The sequence below is a fragment of the Clupea harengus genome, chromosome 1 (genome assembly GCF_900700415.2).
Source record: "Clupea harengus chromosome 1, Ch_v2.0.2, whole genome shotgun sequence".
Lineage (NCBI taxonomy): Eukaryota > Metazoa > Chordata > Actinopteri > Clupeiformes > Clupeidae > Clupea > Clupea harengus.
The window spans coordinates 16,657,079-16,675,432 of record NC_045152.1 but is presented as its reverse complement, the minus strand read 5'-3'; the positions used below and the strand labels follow the sequence as shown (position 1 = coordinate 16,675,432).

Genomic DNA, 18,354 nt, shown 5'->3' with positions numbered 1-18,354 from the left:
ACAAAACACAGACAGATCATTACAAGTATTTATGAACGCAGTCTGCTTATCGTCCTTTAAATGCGGCCGATCCCTTGGCGCGTCTGAGAGTTGTCGAAGGCGCTCCAGACCAACCCAAGAGCCCGGAGACACCTTGCAGTGAGAGACTCAACACTAGTATGTCCCTGCATGGTGTGTATGCGTGTGTGTGTGTATGTCTATCGGGCATGTTTCACGTCTCAGCCCATGGAGAGGAGGGTGTGTTAGATGCTCTGTCGAGAGGCCTCCCTGACATTGTAAACGGCATGGCAGAGCTGTGGGAGACGGCTCCAGGGGCGGGGAGGTCTCGGCAGAGAGTTCATTCTCATAGAAAAGCTCCTCGGTTTATGTTGGACCTGTTTGACGCATTGGCTGACTCTAACGGCGGCTCGCGGTATGCTGACATGCGCGAGGGGAACGTGGTGCGGAGCTTTCGGGATAAAGGTGCGTAACAATCTCATGCTCATTTCATCGTCATCATTGTTTATTCAGGAAGAATTGACTGAGCACAGGGCTCTTTTGCAGCAATGCCCTGATTGAGGCTACATAGTACAGAAGAACAATAAATAAACAAACCATAACAAAACAAAACAGACGAAATAAATAAACATTGAGTGTGTATGTGTAACAATCTCGTGCTCATTTCAGCTGGCGTTGTGAAGTTTTAAAAATGATACATATTTTCTTACCAGATGTCTTCATCCAAGGTTTACAACATTTTACAACAGTTAAGGGGCATTTTAATCATGCCGTGTGCTGCCTGAGCATTAACCTTGGCGTTGGCAGCACCTTGCTCTCCCCTAGTTGAGCAAGCTACCAGGATCAGCGAATACACCTGACCTCGCGTGTCTGTTGTTTCTTTTTTTATTATTATTTTTTTATTTTGGTCATCTGGGTATTGACAAGAGTACAATCAAAACATGACACATTTACAATACCTTAATACTTCAATACTTTGAAAACACACAAGTTCCTTCCTAATTCAGGACACATTTTTATGCAAAATATATAATTTTGAACTTGAAAATATCTGTTAATTCTTTGTTGACCAAAGTGTGTGTCTGTTGTTTCATCAAAGGCAACACCACCACGGGCCAGGCGAATGCAGCATTCCATTACTTCCACGTGAAGTCGCTGAGGAATAACGAGAAGGTTATACGAGCGGAACTTCGATGGCAGAACCGGAGAAAACAGCCGTCTTTGTTGCGGACTTTGTCTGGACATCACTTCTACAAGGTGAGTTTACAGGTGTGTTCAGTGGCGGCGCCAGACATTTTTTTCTGCAGGTGCTATGGGGGAGCTCGGCGTTTTAGCGAGGGTGCTATGAAATGAGGGGGATAGCCTATGTGTCACAGGGTTCTCTACTACAACAATTCCACACCATATCGTCTATCATCTGTTTACATGATTACATGCTCTCTGAAGCGTCTTTGGGGTCCATGAAAAGCGCTAAACAAACCGATTGTATTGTTATTATCATTTAGGCAACTTCCGACTGACGCGTACATCTGCAACGGCCACCGACAAAAGGCATACAGCATGTTATAGTGTCCGCAATCCCAAATACTTAAATTACTTTGAAACACTAGGGCGTTAGGGTTAAAGTTGTGGTAGTGAGGGTTAAAGTTGGGCGCCAGGTGACCACTACCATGTCAGACAGAGTGAAATGAATCTTGGAATAGCAGATAGAATGAACTAGAATCAAAACAGAGTCAGAAATACGTTTAAAAAGTATATATTATTTCAGTTCACAATCATCAATCATCACATAGAACCGTATGTATACCTAGCACACAGACAGACTGCTTGTCCTAGGTTAAAGAGTCTCTGATTTTTTTTTTTAAAGCGGCTCCAAAAAAATCCCAAAAAGAGGAAAAAGGCAAAAGTTAAAATCTTCGACAAAAAAGTGCATCTTCGTTGCTAATCAACCGCAACGAGTCTTCCGCGACACAGGGCAATCAATGCATGCAACAAATCAGACAGCTTTCATTAATGTTACACAGCTAACAATACCTTGGTTACATTGTACTCCAACCACCAGACTGTTCCAACCAGCTTTTACAAAAACTAATTTGTTGGACTCCAAACATGCGAGGTGGATATTTCTGGGGTTTTGATCTTCTCGGACCATCCTGAGCGTTCATGCTAATATCACTGATAGTTAGCACCCTCACCATGGTTAGCACCCTCAGTAGTGGTGGAGGGTTGACCTCCTTGACCACAACGTTCCTCTCCTTAAAAATCCACAACAGATACCGCTGGAATCTCTTATTCTTCTACGTCACTCTCGTTTCTTAATCATTCTTCCAAACGTGGACTTTTAGGTAGCAAAAACTGATGCATTGTTGATGTTAACTTGAAACTACTACGCACTAGCTCGCTTTCTCCTGCAACTGTCCGATAACGTCAACATTCACGCGTGCGACGTGAAAATTGGGTCAAAGGTTATGACAGAATGATTGCTCTGTGTCTAAAACAATCTGTTAATTTCAATCTGTTATTATTTTCTTTTGTGAGTTAAATATTATTATCACACAATAAATAACGTAGACTGAAATTAAATAACAATAATAAAATAAACCATTACTTTCTTGGGAGTGCTATGGGGGTGCTATGGCTAGTCCAGGGGGAGCTAGAGCACCACCTAGCCCCCCCCTGGCGCCGCCCCTGGGTGTGTTACTTTACTTACGCATCAACCGGCTCTCCATAGTTGTTCTGACAGCTGGTGTTTGTGTGTTCAGCTCGTAACAGACTGTGTTTTTGTGTTGAGGTTGAGCTGTACGAGGTTTTGGACAGCAGAGTGCACCCGTGCAGAGGAAATCTCATCAGCTCCCGACTCCTACCGACGCACGCGCAGGGCTGGGAGGTTTTCAACGTCACTCAAACTGTGAGCGCGATCTGTCTCCAACGGCGCCAACCTCACTCACTCACTCACACACACACATACACACACCTCTACATGGCACAAACCTCACTAAGGGCTGAAACACACCAAACGCGTTTTTAAAAACGGGACGCTAGCAAATGCATTGTTTCCTATGGTACGGCTCGCCTTGTGTGTGCGCATTTTCTCCGCCACGCGTTGCGTCTTTCTAGCGTTTTTTAGGTGCGCTTAAAAGTTGAACTATTCTCAACTTTCCAGCGCAAGGTGCGGAGGCGCACCGCTCATCAATGTCACACTCGGCCCAGGCAGGTTGCGCACGCAGCTTCGCTTCCTAGGCGTCGGGCAAAACAGCCTGGTGATCCTGCGAATGTTTTGCCCGCCGCACTTTGCCAAGATGTTTTTGAAGCGTCTGCCGTTTTAAAAACGCGTTTGGTGTGTTTCAGCCCTAACACTCACTACCTAACAAACACCTCTATACATGGTTTTGGTGACAAGTTAAGGATGCGTTGTGTTTTTTGCTGACAAAATGACCTAGCTAACATGCCTCGAGACCTGATGGAACAGTGAAAGAAGTTATTAAGTATTTTATTTATCACAATGTTAGGAGTCGAAAAAATGTATTCATTAGGCTAGTTCGAATTCTACAGGATCAGCTCAATGTCCTGTGGAATTCCAAGACCTGAGACTGACAGCAAAACACACAGAAAAAATAAACAAATAAAGATTGTATTGTTGTATTACATTTACATTTAGTCATTTAGCAGACGCGTTTATCCAAAGCATTAGGTCATTGCATTACGTTTTGACCAAACATTACAACTAGACGCACCTGTGGAAATCAGAGATTAAATGTCTCACAGAGAGCCCCTATATGAGTGTGTGTTGCCATGGCAGGTGTCCAAGTGGGTTCACAACAGCGACACTAACCACGGGCTCCTGCTGGTAACCAGCCTGCCGTCGGGGCGGTGGTTTGAGCCCGTGCCGCCAACGCAGGGGGGTGGAGACGGAGACGCAGACGCAGACGCAGACGTGTCAGCCCACCTGGTGGTGTATTCGGATGATGGGAAAAGAGCATCTATTTCGGACAGTTCCCCTCATAACGGTAAGCGCTTTCTTTGCAATGAAGTAACACCATTTCAATCCATGCATAAAGGTGGAGTTATTACAGTACTGTATGTCAGAGTCTAATGCGACTAGCCATAACATAACCCCATTTTGGTTCAACATAATCCTTTATTTCAGTGCTTGATAGTGATGAAATTAAATCACCGCTGAAGTCTCTTGATAGCTCCAAAAAGCAAGAGAGAAAACGGAGGAGCGCGCGAAAGGTCCCCTTGACCTCGTGCCACAGAAAATCTCTCTACGTGGACTTCCAGAAGATCGGCTGGTCCTCGTGGATCATATCGCCGCGAGGTTACAACGCCTATCACTGCCAGGGCTCGTGCCCGTTCCCGCTCAGCGAGAGCCTCCGCGCCTCCAACCACGCGACGGTGCAGTCCATCGTGCACGCGCTACGTCTCTCCGGTGGTGAGGTCGAGAGCCCGTGCTGCGTGCCGGACAGCCTCAGCGCCATCAGCCTGCTTTACTTTGACGACGAGGAGAACGTGGTTCTAAAACAGTACCAGGATATGGTCGCTGCCAGCTGTGGTTGTCATTAGTAACGTATTAAAATAACACACACCGCCTTCATGGCGTTGAATCCAGTCGGGAGATTGTAAGAACAAAATCACGCACTTGTGATTCGATGACGAATTGGACAATTTGCAAAACAACAGTGGACACAGTTCAGTCCGGAACACTACTACCGTGGGGCGTCCCTCTCTACCTTCAAGAAGCTTTTGAAGACCCAACTCTTCAGAGAGCACCTCTCTTCCTAAACTGGCACCTTGACTAGCGCTTAACTTGCACTTCATCAGTTACATTCCTGCACTTCTTTTTCCTTTCTAGGTCGTTTTTCTAATTCTTATGTAAAGTAGTATTTATTGTTACACCATGTTTTTTATTGCTCTTAGCTTGACTGTTCTCTCCCTTGTACGTCGCTTTGGACAAAAGCGTCTGCTAAATGACTAAATGTAAATGTAAATGTAACCGCACAATCAGACAACCATAGACTCTCCATGAAGACATCTTCGCACATGATGGATCAATTACACCCCCCCCCCCCCCCCCCACACACACACACACACACACACACAACAACAGACAGCTAGTGGACCTTACCTTAACCCTAGCGGACCGTGAGAAGATATTCGCTGAAATTGACAAAAACTGAATTGGATTAGAATCGCTCACCGCACCTTTAACTACATGTACAACATAATTAAATGTCCCAAAATAATGAAGAACACAAGGATGGCCATGCAATGGTACCAAAGGAAGCCGTCATGTCTTAAGTATCTAAATAAAACACTACAGATGAACTGCTACCCACACCCCAAGTCTGTGTTACATTAACACACATTACATTGCACATTGCTCATTCACATTGCACTCCTGTTTTGCATTTTGCATACTTTTTTTTATTCATTGTTTATCTATTTGTATCGTATATATTGTGTTTTTTGGTTCTTATGTGTAGTACTTTTCTTATGTGTAGTACTTATTTGTGTTTTTATGTTTGTATGTTATGTGTAGTACTTATTGTGTTTGTATGTTTTTATGTTTACTGTATGCACCTTCACACCAGAAAAAATTCCAATAAATCCCATTCTGATTCTGATTCTAAAATGTCACAAGGAAGTCCGTCCTGAGATATAACAGATCAGACTCGGGGGGGGGGGGGGGGGGTGAGGCATTAGCTGGCATGGCAAGTATTTTATTGGAATGGTTTACATATGAAGCCGACTCATCTCCGTTTCACCATGAATACTACTTAATTCCAAAATATGCGTCTTCCAAAAGCTGTCTCAGAAAATCACGTCCTAAACAAAGTGTACGGTTCGGGCCACCTTGACGTTACTCTCCATGCCTACACGTCAGTAGTAAAGCGATGGCCACACAACTCTCTTCAAAAAGTAATCTTCACATCAACACTCAAAACGTGTCAGCAATTGTAGAGAATACGTTTTAAAACAGACATTACCAATCACGTGATTCGTGTTCAGAATACATTTGAAAACAGACATTAGTCATCACGTCTGTGTTTAGAATAGGTTTCAAATAAAGCATTACAAATCACACGGGTGTTCAGTCACTGAGATCAAGGCAAAAGTACAAAAATATAGCAAAAGCTATTTTTACATTCTTCATCATTTAAAAAAACAGCAAGGCCTGAGAGTGTAGAAACAGACACTGCCCTTCATTCACAGAAAGATTTACAGTCTCTTAGTGTCTATTCAAACACACAGCATATTTACACGTCTTCAACCACTCCTTGAGTAAAACCATTACAGAGTGCATATCAAAAACAACTGGCAATCCCTGAATTCAAAAGCTTTCAATCTTAAGCTCATTTGAACTCCACACTGTCCGTATTATCATTCTACCACTCCTCCTCCTCCTCCTCCTCCTCCTCCTCTCTCATCTCATGCTGTCCTCCTCCTCCTCTTCCTCCTCCTCCTCCTCCTCCTCTCTCATCTCATGCTGTCCAGCTCCTCCTCAGGAGTGTGCTCCTTCAACACATACGCTGGCTCTATGTAAGGATGTTCATTTCTACTGCGTTTGTGAGTACAGTCCTCTTGCCACTGGGGGGCACTGTTCTCCATCACCACCTCCATGCCCTCACCAGAGGGAGCATTGGCTTTATGCTGGGGCAGAGAGGACGACACAGGCACCGGCACGAACCCGTGGTACACCACCATGGACGGGTTCAGCATCTCCATAGAGACGGGACCCGGCCCTGCTGGCAGAGCGCCCTCTGCTGACTGCACAGGGAGGTGCACGTAGCTGCCGGTCTCCGGGTCGAAGAAGGTCTTGGTCTTGACCTGCACTGGCATGTCCACCACAAAGTACTGGCCCGAGTCGGGATCCTGCAGCAGCTTCCGCTGGGTCATGGGGAAGGACTGGGGCACCAGGTTAGAGGTCGTGGGGGGGTACGTGTGGTCTGGGGGGGGTACGTGTGCTCGGAGCTGTTCTGACGCACAAGGAGGCCGTTGAGGGAGGTGCGGCGGGATGAACCTCTGGACGACTGGGCTGATGTGATGTCACTTCCTGCGTGGTTGAGGTCACGTGACTGGGCTGATTTGATGTCACTTCCTGCGTGGTTGTGGTCACGTGACTGGCGCCGGTGCTGGCTGGGGCGGGGCTGGAGGTCTCGCTCCAGACTCCTGCTCCTCCGGTCGCCACGGCAACCGATATCACTGGGACTCTCCATCAGGTAAACCTGCTGGTGCTGGTGCTGATGCTGATGCTGATGCTGCTCGGACACCTGCTCAGCAGAGTCTCTCCCGTTGCCATGGCTCCTCAGGTCTCTATGGTTGCCGATGTGCCTGTCGCTGCTGTAGCTCGCATGTTTGACGCGCGCGTGTTTCTCGCCGCTCCTGCCTTTGCGGTCGTGGTCATGGGGACCGCTGTGGCTCGAGGGCATGTTGCTATGGTGATCACTGTTTTTCGATTTGTCCTGTTGTTTCTCGCTGCTGCTGCTGTGGTAAATGTGCCTGTCGCTATGGTGATCACTGCTGTGGTGAATGTGCCTGTTGCTATGGTGATCACTGCTGTGGTGATTGTGCTCTGACTCTGTTCTCTCTCTGCCCTGGTGCTCCTGGTCAGTCCCTGGATTGTTCTGGATCCAGTTCTTCAGGTCGAGCTCTACCTTCTCTCCGCTGTGGTTCTTCTTGTCGGGTTCCGGCTTCTCTGCACTGCGGTTCTTGCGGTCCGTTTTGCGGCCCTTCACCTCTGCCTTCTGGATGCGGCGGGTGGTCAGCCTCTTGGCCCGTCTCAGTGCCTTCTCACTTTTGGGCAAGACGGCGGGCGGGGGCTTCCTGCTCAGACCCTCTGTGCCCTCTGTGCCACTGCAGACCGACTCCGACTCGCACCTCTCGCCCTCTGGGTCGTCGGTCTGTGCCGCGCCCAGCCCCGTCTCGTCACCCACGCTCGTGTCGTTGCTTCTCACGCCCTCCGATAGGCTACTCGAGACAGAGCCCCGCCCCCCCTCCTCCGGCACCTCCAGCATCTGCCCCTGGGGCAGCCGGGAGGGTGAGGGGGGCGGCCGGGAGGGTGAGGGGGGCAGAGGGGCAGCGGCGCCCTCTGCAGGTGTGGAGTGGGAGCTCTCTGGGAGTGGGGAGCTGGCCGTCTCCACCAAGATGGGGATCCGCAGTGCCTCCCTGGGGCGGTCCGGCTCCTCCTCGCCCCTCTCGGACCCGCTCAGGCTCTCGCGCGGGGACCAGGGCTTTGACCCGCTCAGACTCTCCTGCGGGGGGGACCAGGGCTTTGACCCGCTCGGGTTCTCCTGCGGGGACCAGGGCTTTGAGCCGCTCAGGCTGTCCTGCGGGGGGGACCAGGGCTTTGTGATCATGTCCTGGACGGACTTGTGCAGGACGGGCCGGACCGTCTTGGTGACGGGGGAGGAGGTGGAGGAGGTGGAGGAGGAGGCGAACGTGTTGTCCTTCACCTTGAACAGCACTGGCTTGGTGGCCGGGGTGGGTGAGGAGGCATTGGACTGGCTGGGGGTCAAGCTGACGGGTGTCAGGTCTTTCGGGGTGAGGCTCTGGGCGTGTTCGATCAGACCGCGGAGCCATCCGGCGTGGTCCAGGTCACTGAGAGGAGACACAATCTGCCGCTCCGAAGCATCTGATTCACTTCCTGGGTCACCGAAGGTGCAGTAGTCTAACTCAGGCTTCACCGAGTCCTCCTTTGGCTTCACCAAGTCCTCCTTTGGCTTCACCAAGTCCTCCTTTGGCTTGCTAACATCTGCTCCTCTCTGCTCCAACTTAACGCTGCACTCCTGTTCTGTTGAGTGCTTCTGAGATAAGTTATGGCTGTATGAAGAGGGGGACCTCACGGGGGACTGCAGTGGACTGTACACGGGGGGGGACCTGTGCTTCAGGATGTCGTGAATGGTTACGCTGTCCCCCACAGGTGTGTGTGTGTTGTGGAGTTCAGGGGACGCAGGTTGGTGTTCGCTGCTGTTCCTCTCGGTAGCTGCCTCGTGGTCAGCTGTGGCCTTCTCTTCGCCGGACAGCCCCAGCAGGCTTAAGAAGTCTTTCACATAACTCTGCCTCTGCTTCGCCCTCTGACCCTTCTGAGCGGACACCTCGCTGTCTCTCTCCTTCGCCTCCTCCTCCTTCTCACTCTTCTCTTCCCCAAGAGACGACCCGCGAATCACTTCCTGCACCTCTGGAGAACCAGGACATTCCTGCCCCTTAGGGGTTTGCTTCTGCGCTGTCTCGAACTGTTTTGAGTTTATCTCTGGTTTTATCTTTGTTTTGTGCAGCGTATCTCTTTCATGAGTCTTATTCTCAGCTTTCTGTGACTCTTTCTCTGTGTAGGTGACTGTCTTTGTCCAGGACTCTTGTGTACTAGTCTTAGCAGAGTCCTCAGTAGAGTTATTCTGTTTGTTATCTTTGCTCATCTCTAAGTGGGCTTCATGTTTGTTATGTTTGCTCATCTCTAAGTGCTTGTTGTTGTTTTGAGTTTCATCTTGTCCCTTCTGTTCAGTCTTCCTGTCTCCATGCACATGTTCCCTCCCCTCGTCTTTAGTGCTTCCTGCTTCCTGCTCTGCATAGTCTTCCTCTGCTGTCCTGCCCTCACCCCTCGTGCCAGTCCTGTCCTCACCCCTCGTGCCACTCCTGTCCTCATCCCTCGTGCCAGCTTTGCCCTCACCCCTCGTGCCAGTCCTGTCCTCCTCCCTCGTGCCAGCTTTGCCTTTCCTGGGAGGAACAGCAGGTGGCGATCTTGTGCTCTGACGGCCACGTTCCCTACCAGCCTTCTCGCTCCTGCTGTAACCTGTTCCCTCTCTCTCTGAGCTCTCCTGCCTCTTCACCCTCTCCCCCTCCCTGTCCCTCTCCGACGGTGGGTAAGACTGAGTGCCCCCCCTCCCCCCGCCAGTCTCATCAGCGCCACCCCCCCTCCCCCTGCCAGTCTCATCAGCGCCACCCACCCTCCCCCTCTCGCCTGACTTTCCTTCTCTGTTGTGTTTGATCTGTTTGGTGGGGGGCGTGGGGTCTTGTTGATGAACACCCTTGGCTAATTGCCCTCGAGGGGCCACAGGTCCTTTAGTGCTCTCGGCCTGCTGGTCAGAGTGCATCGTCTGGTCGCCGCGCACAGAAATATCCTGTCTGTTCTCCCTTCTGTCCCTCAGAACCCTGCTCGGTTCTCTCTCTCTCTGCTGTGAGACCACGGTTCTGTTCTCCTGACGGTCCTCTACACCTCCCTGCTGCTTGTGTTCCGATGACCCCTGACCTCTCCTCTTCCTCTCCTCTCTCTCCGCTATGACCTCCTCCAGCGCCATCTTGGCCAGGTCGTATTTGTCGAGCGTGGCGTTCTGCCTCGTGGCGTGTCTGCCCGGTGGCTGCGGGTGCATGTTGGCGAACAGGTCTCGCTTGGCCAGTGTGTTGCCTCTGAGGGGTACGATGCCCTTTTGGGTGCGCCCGTCAGGCAAGGGCGAGGGTAACAGAATGTTATTTTCACGCCTTGGGCTCTCATTTGGCGCTGGTACGTCGTCCCGGGGGGGCATCGGAGACTCTTTCGGAGCGGAGCGGAGTCCCGCGCGCTGGTGGTCCGCAGCCTTAGTTCTCTCTGCCCGCTGCTGCTCCTGACGAGCCTGGAGCTCAGCCTTAGTTCTCTCTGTCCGCTGCTCCTGAAGCTCAGCCTTAGTTCTCTCTGCCCGCTGCTCCTGAAGCTCAGCCTTAGTTCTCTCTGCCCGCTGCTGCTCCTGAAGCTCAGCCTTAGCTCTCTCTGCCCGCTGTTCCTGAAGCTCAGCCTTAGCTCTCTCTGCCCGCTGCTCCTGAAGCTCAGCGTTAGCTCTCTCTGCCCGCTGCTGCTCCTGAAGCGCAGCCTTAGTTCTCTCTGCCCGCTGCTGCTCCTGACGAGCCTGAAGCTCAGCCTTAGTTCTCTCTGCCCGCTGCTGCTGCTCCTGAAGCTCAGCCTTAGTTCTCTCTGCCCGCTGCTGGTCCTGGAGCTCAGCCTTAGTTCTCTCTGCCCGCTGCTGCTCCTGAAGCTCAGTCTTAGCTCTCTCTGCCCGCTGCTGCTCCTGAAGCTCAGCCTTAGCTCTCTCTGCCCGCTGCTCCTGAAGCTCAGCGTTAGTTCTCTCTGCCCGCTGCTGCTCCTGACGAGCCTGGAGCTCAGCCTTAGCTCTCTCTGCCCGCTGCTCCTGAAGCTCAGCGTTAGTTCTCTCTGCCCGCTGCTGCTCCTGACGAGCCTGGAGCTCAGCCTTAGCTCTCTCTGCCCGCTGCTCTGCCCGCTGCTGCTCCTGAAGCGCAGCCTTAGTTCTCTCTGCCCGCTGCTGCTCCTGAAGCTCAGCCTTAGTTCTCTCTGCCCGCTGCTGCTCCTGAAGCTCAGCCTTCACCTCCTTCAGCAGAGCCTCCTCTCTGAGCTCGTCCCACTCCTCACACTCCTCCTCCTGCTCCCCCACGAAGGCGCTCCTCTGGCTTTTGATGTAGTTGTTCTGCCGAGCAGAGAAGGCGTGTTTAGCGTCACAGCTAGAGTCTGTCTCTCTGGGTGAAGAGTGTTTAGTGTCGGAGTGTGTCTCTCTGGGTGAAGAGTGTTTATTGTTGGAGTGTGTGTCTCTGGGTGAAGCGTCACAGATGGAGTGTGTGTCTCTGGGTGAAGAGTGTTTAGTGTTGGAGATGGAGTCTGTCTCTCTGGGTGAAGTGTGTTTAGTGTCGGAGATGGAGTGTGTCTCTCTGGGTGAAGAGTGTTTAGAGTTGGAGTCTGTGTCTCTGGGTGAAGGGTGTTTAGTGTTGGAGATGGAGTGTGTCTCTCTGGGTGAAGAGTGTTTAATGTTGGAGTCTGTCTCTCTGGGTGAGGGGTGTTTAGTGTCGGAGTGTGTCTCTCTCGGTGAGGGGTGTGTCTCGATGGGTGAAGAGTGTTTAGTGTTGGAGATGGAGTGTGTCTCTCTGGGTGAAGAGTGTTTAGTGTTGGAGATGGAGTGTGTCTCTCTGGGTGATGAAGAGAGTTTGACTCTGGCTGCTACAGGAGGGGGTTGTTTGGCTGGTTTGGGTTTCTCAGATGGTTTCTCTGGTAAATCAGGCAGTCGTCTCTCCTCTTTTAATGTATCTCTGTCTCCTTCTTTATCCACAGCACCATCTATGGCCTGGAGGCCAGTAGTAGGACACACAGGTGGTATTTCTTTGCCTCTCTTTCCGGGGTCCTTACTCACAGTCGCGGCGTTCTGCCTCTGCAGCTCTTTGACTCGGTCCTTGACCGATCTCTTGGGGGTCTCCTTGACGTGGCCACGCCTGTTCTGTTCCTGAGTCTCCGTGGCAACCTCAGCAGTAGCGTACAGATTCCGACACGGGTATCCAGACGTGTTCACCACAACAGGACTCCTGCTCAGGGCCTCCTGGGGGGAGCCTCCCTGCGCGACGACGCTGTTGGGAACGCTGTTGGGAACGCAGAGCTGATCTGTCCCCCGCGTGTCCTGGTGTCGCCCGTCCGCTGTGCGCGCGGACATGTCTGTGCCATCTGGCTTGCTCTGGTGGGCAGCTGTGCACGCGGACATGTCTGTGCCCTCCGGCTTGCTCTGGTGGGCAGGTGGGTCTCTGGTGGGTCTGAACTTGGGCGGGCTGTACATGGCCTTGACTCTCTTCCTGTTGTCCTTGAGGTTGAAGAGCAGGCTGGTGGCCATGGACCGGTAGCTCTCGCGCGCCTTCGTCTTCGTCTCGGGCGAGGGCTCGGGCACTGCAGCAACGGGGAGGTCAAGGGTCACGGGCGAGAAGAGGGCGGGCTCCAAGCTCTCCGTATCCTGGCGACAGAGGATGACGGGCGTGAGCAGGTGTGTGATGTTGAACGGCGTGGAGCTGGCGGAGCTCTGCTCCTCCATGCGTCTCACTTCCTGTCTCACTTCCTGTCTCACTTCCTGTCTCCTGGGCGGCCCGGCCTCGGTGGCGGGGGAGCTCTGCTCCTCCATGCGTCTCACTTCCTCTCTCATTTCCTGTCTCACTTCCTGTCTCCTGGGCGGCTCGGTGGCGGGGGAGCTCTTCTCCCTTTGGCCACCGGGGGCAGCGCTCCTCGCCCTGCTCCTGTTTCGCCTCCAGGGGGCGCTACACTCCGCGCTGTCTGCCGAGGGGCGGCGCTGCTCCAAGGCAGCAGGGTTTGGCACCAGAGAGGGAGTCTGTACCGCAGCCGGCGGCCCCCCCTCCACCCCTGCAGGTTTGGGCAGCGGCTCAGCCCCCTCCCCCCCCCGCAGGCGCGCTGCTCTCTTTGACTCGTCCACCCTCTGTGCAGTCGCAGTTGTCTGTGCACTTTCAATTCTTTGCACAGTGTTAATTCTCTGTGCACTTTCAATTCTTTGCACAGTGTCAATTCTCTGTGCACTTTCAATTCTTTGCACAGTGTCAAATCTCTGTGCGGTCTCAGTCTTTTGTCCACTTTCAGCCCTTTGCACAGTTGCAGTTATTTGTACATTTTCAGTGCCCTGTGCTGTGTCGAGTATCTGAGTGTGTTTTGATCTCTGTGCAGTTTCAGTTTTGTGTGACCTCTCCGTCCTCTGCACTGCCTCTGGGCCCCGCAAGGCTCCTGATCTGTGTGCAAGGTCAAGTGTGTGTGCTGCAGGACTGAGTGTGTGTGCTGCAGGACTGAGTGTGTGTGCTGCAGGACTGAGTGTGTGTGCGGCAGGACTGAGTGTGTGTGCGGCAGTGAGGTGTCTGTAGAGAGTGGTGGTGTCGCCCCAGCGGGGGAAGCTGTGGGGGGGCGGCAGCAGGTCGGAAATGTTCTCCTGTCCGAAGGGGAACTGGTGTAGGTCCTCCCACGCCTGGAACGGGCTGAACTCGCTGTGCAGGAAGAAGTTGCGGGAGTTCAGCTTCTTCAGCTTGCTGGACCTGCTGCTGTGTTTGGACTTGGAGGACTTCCCCCCCGAGGAAGCGCAAGCGGTGGCATCCTTGCCGGACGTTTCCTTGCAGGATTTTTTCTCGGCGGTGGATCCGCCTTTATGCTTCCCGGTGGCGTCGGCGAAGCTGCCGTCGGCCAGGCTCCTGTAGAAGTCGCTGGAGAACTCTGCCAGCTCCCTCTGGATGCTCAGCAGAGCCGATTTATCCCACGACTCCGCGTTATTCCCAGCCGGCGTTCCGTTCGGGATTCTAGCGGCGGCGCCGCCATTCTTCCCGGCTGTGAAGGCGGACAGGAGAGACGACACATCCTTGTGCTGCCAGGCGACGGTGGCGGCGCCGTTGGAGCCGAGTTTCTTGTTGACGAGGCTCGGGGCATTCTCCAGAACCTTCCGTGCGTGCTCGTCCGCCAGCGGCTTGAGCAGGCAGCTGCTGGGCGACGGCGTGAGGAACTCGGCGTCGTTGTAGACGGCCTCGTCGCCGATGCAGAGCGAGTGGAAGGCGCGGTCCGTCAGCGTGCTGACCTCGCGATCGGCCTCGTCCGTCAGGCTCTCGCACGAGCTGGTCAGGTTCCGGTGGTGGTGTGTCACGCGCAGACACACACTCCGCTTGTCCAGGCAGCTCATGGTCACACACACCGAACTCACTCACAGAGCGAGAGGCTGGAGAGGACACACACACACACACACACACACACACACACACGTGTGCTCTTCGGTCAGACTGTTAAGAGCTCAGCAGACCACTACCTCATCGCCTCCCTGAAAGACAGAAACAAACAAATGTCAGAAACTAAACCCACACACACACACACACACACACACACACACACACTCCCCCCCCCCACACACACACTCTCACACACACACACACACACAACAGTCCTCACATCCTAGAAACATAAACAAACCTCTGCTGGAGACAAGTTACCTCAGCACATATACACACACATAAACACAAACACAACACACACACAACACACAACAGCACTGTTTAAAAACTACTCTAAGAATATTTCACATTCCAACCCAACATTAAGGATGATGTCCTATATATCAACCCAAAAGTCTGTATTTAGAGAAGCTGTTTTTCCGTTTTGAACACTGCTTGCTAACTGCTTGCTAACTGCTAGCTAACTGCTTGCTAACTGCTTGCTAACTGCTTGCTAACTGCTTGCTAACTGCTTGCTAACTGCTTGCTAACTGCTAGATCAAGTTCTTTAACCCCTTGGACAAGAGCTCATCTGGAGGTCAGACTCATTTCCGTCTGTGGGTCATGACCTGTGAGAGTGTGTGTGTGTGTGTGTGTGAGAGAGAGAGAGAGAGAGAGAGAGTGTGTGTGGATATGTGTGTGTTATACATGACCTGAATGTTTTGGGGGTTGAACGGAAAGCTCTGATTCCTTTAGGGTTTCCATGCCCCGCACACACACACACACACACACACGCACACACACACATCAGGTCTACAGTATAGTGGCCACCACGCCAAACACACACACACACACACACACACACAAACACACACACACACACACACACACATCAGGTCTACAGTACAGTGGCCTGCACACGCCAAACACACACACACACACACACACACACACACACACACACACACACACACACATCAGGTCTACAGTACAGTGGCCACCACGCCAAACACGCAGCTATATTTAGGAGGGCCCTACCACCGCCACATGGCTAGTGTACACACACACACACACACACACACACACACACACAGCTGCAGTGTGACCAGTCTACATATGGACAGCTCCACTTTAAACTCTAGGTCGTAGATCACTCAAAGATATGTGGCATTCTTTGCCATACTAAATATGCACAGCACCGAGTGTGTGAAGTGTGTGTGTGTGTGTGTGTGTGTGTGTGTGTGTCTCTGGGGCGTCTGTTCCACTGCCGTCTGTGTGAAGTGTGTTTGTCCCTGGGGAGTGTGTGTGAAGTGTGTTTGTCTCTGGGCCGTCTGTTGACTTCTGTAGAGACTCTCCCATGACCTTCATAGTACTGTAGCTTAGTGCTAGTGGCAGTGGCACAGGTAGGAGTAGCAGGATAGTAGCAGGATAGTAGCAGTATCTAGCAGATAGCTTCAGTTAGCGTTCACATTCACCTGGGCATACCTAGTGCGCAGTATAGTAGCAGTATCTAGCAGATAGCTTCAGTTAGCGTTCACATTCACCTGGGCATACCCAGTGCGCAGTATAGTAGCAGTATAGTGGTTATATCTAGCAGATAGCTTCAGTTAGCGTTCACATTCACCTGGGCATACCCAGTGTGCAGTATAGTAGCAGTATAGTGGTTATATCTAGCAGATAGCTTCAGTTAGCGTTCACATTCACCTGGGCATACCCAGTGCCCAAGAGGCAGCTAACCAGTTCAATACCCTCTACTGATATTCTGCCTATTAATGGTCAGTTAAGGGCAGGGCAGTGTGTGTGTGTGTGTGTGTGTGTGTGAGATGTGTGTGTGTGTGTGTGTGTGTGTGTGTGTGTGAGATGTGTGTGCGTGTGTGTGTGTGTGTGTGTGTGTGTGTGTGCGTGTGTGTGTGTGTGTGTGTGTGTGTGTGTGAGTGAGGATTCTAAACTCAGTGGGCCTGCTGCTCTGACTGTGAATCATGACATAGTTTACAGCCTGACCGCATGTGGGCAAGCGCCTAAAATAACTCAATAGCCCTTATTTATCCCCTGACCCCAGCCTATAAGCAGTGCGCGCACACACACACACACACACACACACACACACACACACACACACTGAGAGCAGAACTAGGCCACTCCTTAAAAGTCCACCCAGGCAGCCCACGGAGGGAGCTTTGGGTTTGAACCCAAGAGTAACACCCAGGGGAATAACTCCTCGAATTAAAATCTTTCGTCTTACAAAATACCAGTCCCGCTTGGACCGTGTGTGTAGGGCAGTGTGATCTGTGACCAGTGTAAACGCCAGTGTTTGACAGAGATAAGTTTAACGCCAGTGTTTAACAGAGATAAGTTTTAGCTGGGAACTGGGACGCTGTGAATATGACCGTGAGAGGATTCTTATTATAATTTGATCTGAGAGAGCAGCTAGAGTGATACGCTCCCATCTGCTGAAGCGATTTTCAAATCATCGAGACTTACAGTAACTTCCCAACCTCAAGGAACATTCTAGAGAGCCAGACATAGAAGCAGCAGACTAACTATTAACTGTTTAGAAACCCAACAGGCAGGAACAGTATCACTCAACTGACTTCATATGGCTTTAGAAAAGCCAAAAGAGGTCATCTCAAACTGGAGTCCAAAAAGTCTAAATAAATCTACAAATAGAATAAATAAATAAACAAACACGCAGAAGGGAACTGAGAGGCAGAGAGAGAGAGAGAGAGACAGAAAGCTGCTCAAATCAAATCATTGTTAATCAGCTGTGGCTTTGAGGTAGTGGTTTAGTGTTGTTGACATTTTGAGAATCAGACACGGTGGACTACAAGAGCAGCAGCTATTCAGACTTCACTAAAAGAACAGAAACAATAATGCAGAGGTGACACCATCATCATCATCATTCATGAAGAGTCTCCTTCACCACCAAGCCAACAGCAGAGTCATTCCCACCTTTTCATTCTTGTGCAGGGTTCCATGGTGGAATGGGGGGCATTGAAGAGTATTCCGAGATAGATAGTTTCCCACGGTTACCGGGAGCAGTCTCTTCTCATCTGAGGTGCACAGACCACAGGAGAGGTATGAGTGAAGACAGAGAGAGAGAGAGAGAGAGAGGGGGGATAGAGAGAGAGAGAGGGAGGGAGGGAGGGAGGGAGAGAGGGGTAGAGTGAGAAAGAGGCACAGAGAGAGCCAGAGGCAGAATGAGAGCCTACCGGTTGGCCAGTTTTGAGAAAGCGAAAGGCCTGCTGCAGCAGCTGCTTTGAAGCAGGAGGAGGCTAGCGAGGCTAGCGTGCGAGGTTAGCGCGCAAGGTTAGCCTGTCGCGTACGCGGCTCTGCGTGGGGCTGGTGTTGAGTGGCAGCCAGTGGAAATGGACACGCTCGCTCATGTGCTATTTCTGTCTGAGCAGTCAGTGGAGCAGGTCCTCCACACCACCCCACACAGCTCCAGCCCTCCCTGTAGCTCCAGCGCTCACTTAGCACTGGCTAACAACAGAGCAACAGCTGCACTGATTCCCATTCGCCTAGCGATAGCTAAACACAATGCCTCTACTGTGCCTTGTGCGCCGTGCGTGAGCTAGCGATAGCTAAACACAATGCCTCTACTGGCCTTGTGCGCCGTGCGCGAGCTATGAACAGAACAACGCAGGACTCCAGTCACCACTCATGTCGCCACGGTGGTCTGGAGCTCTCTAGTGTGTGTGTGAGAGTGTGTGTGTGTGTTTAGTTCCAGCCCCCTTCTCCATGTTTGTGAGTCATGTGTCCACAAATATGGAGAAGGGGGCTGGAACTAATTTAGCCTGTTGCATCACACACAGAGATTGGCAGCGATTGGTTAGGACTGAAGATGCATGAAAACACAACAGCAACAGCTCATACAGGAGG

The 18,354-nt window shown here is 51.8% G+C and overlaps 1 protein-coding gene and 1 long non-coding RNA gene across 2 annotated transcripts; one reads left to right on the top strand and one right to left on the bottom strand.

Annotated features, from left to right (window-relative positions):
* Positions 1 to 284: 284 nt before the first annotated feature.
* LOC105893904 (bone morphogenetic protein 2-B-like) lies at positions 285 to 4,750 on the top strand. The gene is made up of 5 exons (XM_042707615.1): positions 285 to 462; positions 1,097 to 1,254; positions 2,789 to 2,905; positions 3,797 to 4,004; positions 4,139 to 4,750. Exons 1-5 carry the CDS (start codon positions 285 to 287, stop codon positions 4,558 to 4,560), a joined length of 1,083 nt encoding a protein of 360 aa, XP_042563549.1. The 3' UTR covers positions 4,561 to 4,750.
* Positions 4,751 to 14,497: 9,747 nt separating this feature from the next.
* Positions 14,498 to 18,354, bottom strand: LOC116220780. Its single transcript, XR_004163853.2, has 3 exons — positions 17,685 to 18,354; positions 17,425 to 17,525; positions 14,498 to 14,585 (listed from the first exon to the last, which is right to left on the bottom strand). It is a non-coding gene; the product is annotated as an uncharacterized LOC116220780 (long non-coding RNA).